Source organism: Cynoglossus semilaevis, chromosome 20 (genome assembly GCF_000523025.1).
Source record: "Cynoglossus semilaevis isolate Cse_v1.0 chromosome 20, Cse_v1.0, whole genome shotgun sequence".
In the NCBI taxonomy this organism is placed as follows: Eukaryota; Metazoa; Chordata; class Actinopteri; order Pleuronectiformes; family Cynoglossidae; genus Cynoglossus; species Cynoglossus semilaevis.
The window spans coordinates 1,596,243-1,599,474 of NC_024326.1; the positions used below are offsets into that span (position 1 = coordinate 1,596,243).

The 3,232-nt window shown below is 38.4% G+C and overlaps 1 protein-coding gene across 1 annotated transcript; it reads right to left on the reverse strand.

The window, feature by feature from the left end:
• Positions 1-1,251: 1,251 nt before the first annotated feature.
• On the reverse strand, positions 1,252-2,805 carry LOC103395908 (C-C motif chemokine 20-like). Its single transcript, XM_025066049.1, has 4 exons — positions 2,646-2,805; positions 2,449-2,560; positions 1,762-1,839; positions 1,252-1,657 (listed from the first exon to the last, which is right to left on the reverse strand). Exons 1-4 carry the CDS (start codon positions 2,719-2,721, stop codon positions 1,540-1,542), a joined length of 384 nt encoding a protein of 127 aa, XP_024921817.1. The 5' UTR covers positions 2,722-2,805; the 3' UTR covers positions 1,252-1,539.
• Positions 2,806-3,232: the final 427 nt, after the last annotated feature.

Genomic DNA, 3,232 nt, shown 5'->3' on the forward strand with positions numbered 1-3,232 from the left:
TCATCCTTGGCATCTCCAGTGATAGTTAGGAAATAAACATTCATCCAAAACACAGCTTTTTAAAATTGACTGTAAGAATGCTGTGAATGTCCTTGATTTTTAGATCAGTAAAATGTGGTTTGTTGTCTGATCATACTGAATGATAAATAATAAAATAATAAATAAAGATTAGACAGTGAGTGTGATTGACAGCCCGACCAACAAAAGCAGTGTAATAGTAGCTTGGTTGCTATGTACCTGAAATCTACACACGTTATAACAGTCAATATGAATAATATCACATATCAACATTCACGGTGTCACATATGGTTGATTAAAGCATAGACAGTGAAGTTACATGTACATGTTGTACTTAAATATAATCTCCATCATCGTCCTTTTAATGTGAACTGTAGGACAACTTCATTTTTAGGTCATCATTAAAGTTAAAGTGAAGTTGCTGATTTGTTTTTGTTTTTTTTTAAACTCAGATATTGGACGTCCTTATCAAGTCTGCAGCCACAGAACTGGGTGTTTGAGAAGGTCAGGGAACCACAGTGAGTTTGCCTTCTTATCACTAATAAATATTAAAAAAATACTTTTATTATTTTTTAATATCCTTTAAATACATCGTCACTGTCTTTCCAGAGTTATATGTTGATGTTTATAATAGTGATTATTGACTTATTTAATACTGTATAATCTGTGCTGATTGTTGAGTTATTTAGAAGCTAAGAGTAAAATAATAATAATAATAATAATGTTCATCATCAAAACAAGGTCAGTGTGTTCTTCAGTTTCCTTTCAACCAATAGGTTTTTTAAACAAAGCTCAATTTCTGCTGTATATAGTTAGAAAAAAATAAATAAATTACAGAAGCACACATCAATCCTGCCATCTGGTGGCGACTTATAATTGTTGCACAGCAGCCTCCTTGGGATTGAGGTGACATTGGTTTGGGGGTCACCTTCTCAGAGCAATCAAACCCTTGGGGGCTGTTGATCTGAAATAGCGCTGCCTCCCTGACCCCCATGTCGTGATTTATATATTTATTTATGCATTTTCGAGTTTTAAGGGCGAGTGCAGGGAAATCATCTCACACCCCCTCAGGCATGTGCACTGGCAGCAATTTTCCTAAAAACATGCAGCCACATGCAAAACAGCGATGGACTTGGTCCGACTGGTTTTTTTACCAGGGATTTTTTTTTCCTTTTTACTCTGAATGTTATTTAAAAGCATTGAAAAAACGACATGTTTTTATTTGGACAACAATGGTTTTCTTGTATTGAGTGGATTTATTTGGTATATATTGTTTATGTGGAAGCACATGCAGCTGATTGAAGCAGGATTTTAATGGAGAGGCAACAAAAGCAGAATAAAGAGGCTCGGCCTCAGAGCTAAATGCTAACACTTGAGTATTCCTGCGGGTTAAGCAACAATAACAACAACAACAACAACAACAACAACAAGGCTTTTTAGGCTTAAACAGAGATGCAGTATCAATAATATGACTTGACTACAGGGCTTGATTTGAAGCTGGCTTTTTGAAGTACAGACAGACTAATAGTAGCTGTCAGTGTCTGTGGTGCTGAAGAAGGATCCACTCCCATCATTAGATGGACTTCTTCTCTTCATCACAGGTCCTGAGCTCTCCTTGGACATCTTCTTCAGTTTGGTGCTGTTATAACACACACACACACACACACACACACACATGTAGTCATCTTGTTGTCTAGACATGATCCAGTTGTTTGGGTTTTTTTAGAGATTGAAATCTCCTACCTGAGTAGTTCCAGAGTGTTTCTCACCCACTCGTCCCTCTTAGTCACACACACCTCTTTGTTCCTCACCGTGTAGAGGCTACAGGAAAGACACAGTTGATTTTTTTTTCTTCTTCCATGCTCTACTTTGCTGGCTGTCTTTAGTAAAAGATAATCTATCTCTGCAAAGGATTCTCTGGCATTTACACTTTTGTCTGGACACATTTCAGTGATTTGTATGATGGACGTTGTTTGATATAATCGTGAAAAGGCACTTTTTAGATATTCAATAAGAACAGTCGGTACACGTTTGGACTTATTTTGCTCAAAGAAACTGAGAATATTTTAAAAATTCTACATAAAGAGAAATGCAGCAGAATTTGAATTTTTAGAATTTGAAATAATTATATGAATAATAATTTACAATCAAATGATTCAAATTCAATTGGACACTGATTTAACATTCGGTAACTTGACTTAACTACTGTACTAGTTAATGCTTGAAGTGTAACGGCTCATTTTAGCTCACTAATCCTATAATATGCTTAAATAGAAAATGACTACATTTAATTAGTTTGTAAAAATGAATTTCAGAACTAGTCTTGAACTGTTTTTCAACTGTAGGAATATTTAGTGTCCATTTATGTTGGCTTGGCCACCGTGAACACAGGCCCCAGTGGTTTACTGTGAGTCGGAGAGAAAATCTTACATGATGGCTTCAATGTGACAGTTTTCCTTGGCTGACTGTTCTCTGTAGCCCTTGATCACCTGAAACGGCACTGGCTTCCTGTTGTATCTCGTACAACAGCCTGTCTGGGAACCTGCAGCATCAACACACACACACACACACATAAACATTTGACTCCTGTTCACAGAGCTGATCACATGACATTCAGATGAACTTACACAGAGCTGGACTGAGTGAGCCCAGTATGAAGCAGAGGAGAAGACTCAGCACCACTGTCCTGTCCTTGGCAGCCATGCTCACAGCGGTTGACTGACAGCAGATCTGATCCAGTCCATAATCTCATATCCAGTTTATATAGGATGTGTCGTACACGGGTTTCGTGACCTGCGGCTCCAGAATTGAGGACAGGAAACCTAATGTTACATCATGTGGGGAATTTGCAGACTTTGCACTTTGATTACTAAAGATGGATCCACCACTCCCACAATGCAACATCAACATCGTCCCTGTGTGTGTGTGTGTGTGTGTGTGTGTGTGTCGTTGAGCACTCTGCTGTATTTGGTCCATGTGATGTCCTCGGGCCTTCATTTGTATTTAGTCGTGTTGGGTTAATTAAGCAGCAGATTCTGATCATCACTTCTTCTTCATTTAGATTTTTTTCCACCCCCCTCGTCCCCCTCGTCCCCCTCGATGCCTCTGGACAGCATATTGCAGCGTGTTTGTCTCTCGATGCATAACTGAATGAAGTTTGCGTGGTGTGACATCAAAAATTCAGTGTGATGTCCGTTGTCGTGATTCAAAATTG

Bases quoted from the DNA above. Each gene is read 5' to 3' on its own strand.
- LOC103395908 (XM_025066049.1), bottom strand. From the start codon at position 2,721: ATGGCTGCCAAGGACAGGACAGTGGTGCTGAGTCTTCTCCTCTGCTTC. The intron at 2,561-2,645 runs GTAAGTTCATCT...TTGATGCTGCAG, and splicing joins CTCACTCAGTCCAGCTCTGT to GTTCCCAGACAGGCTGTTGT. The intron at 1,840-2,448 runs GTAAGATTTTCT...TCTTTCCTGTAG, and splicing joins TGTCACATTGAAGCCATCAT to CCTCTACACGGTGAGGAACA.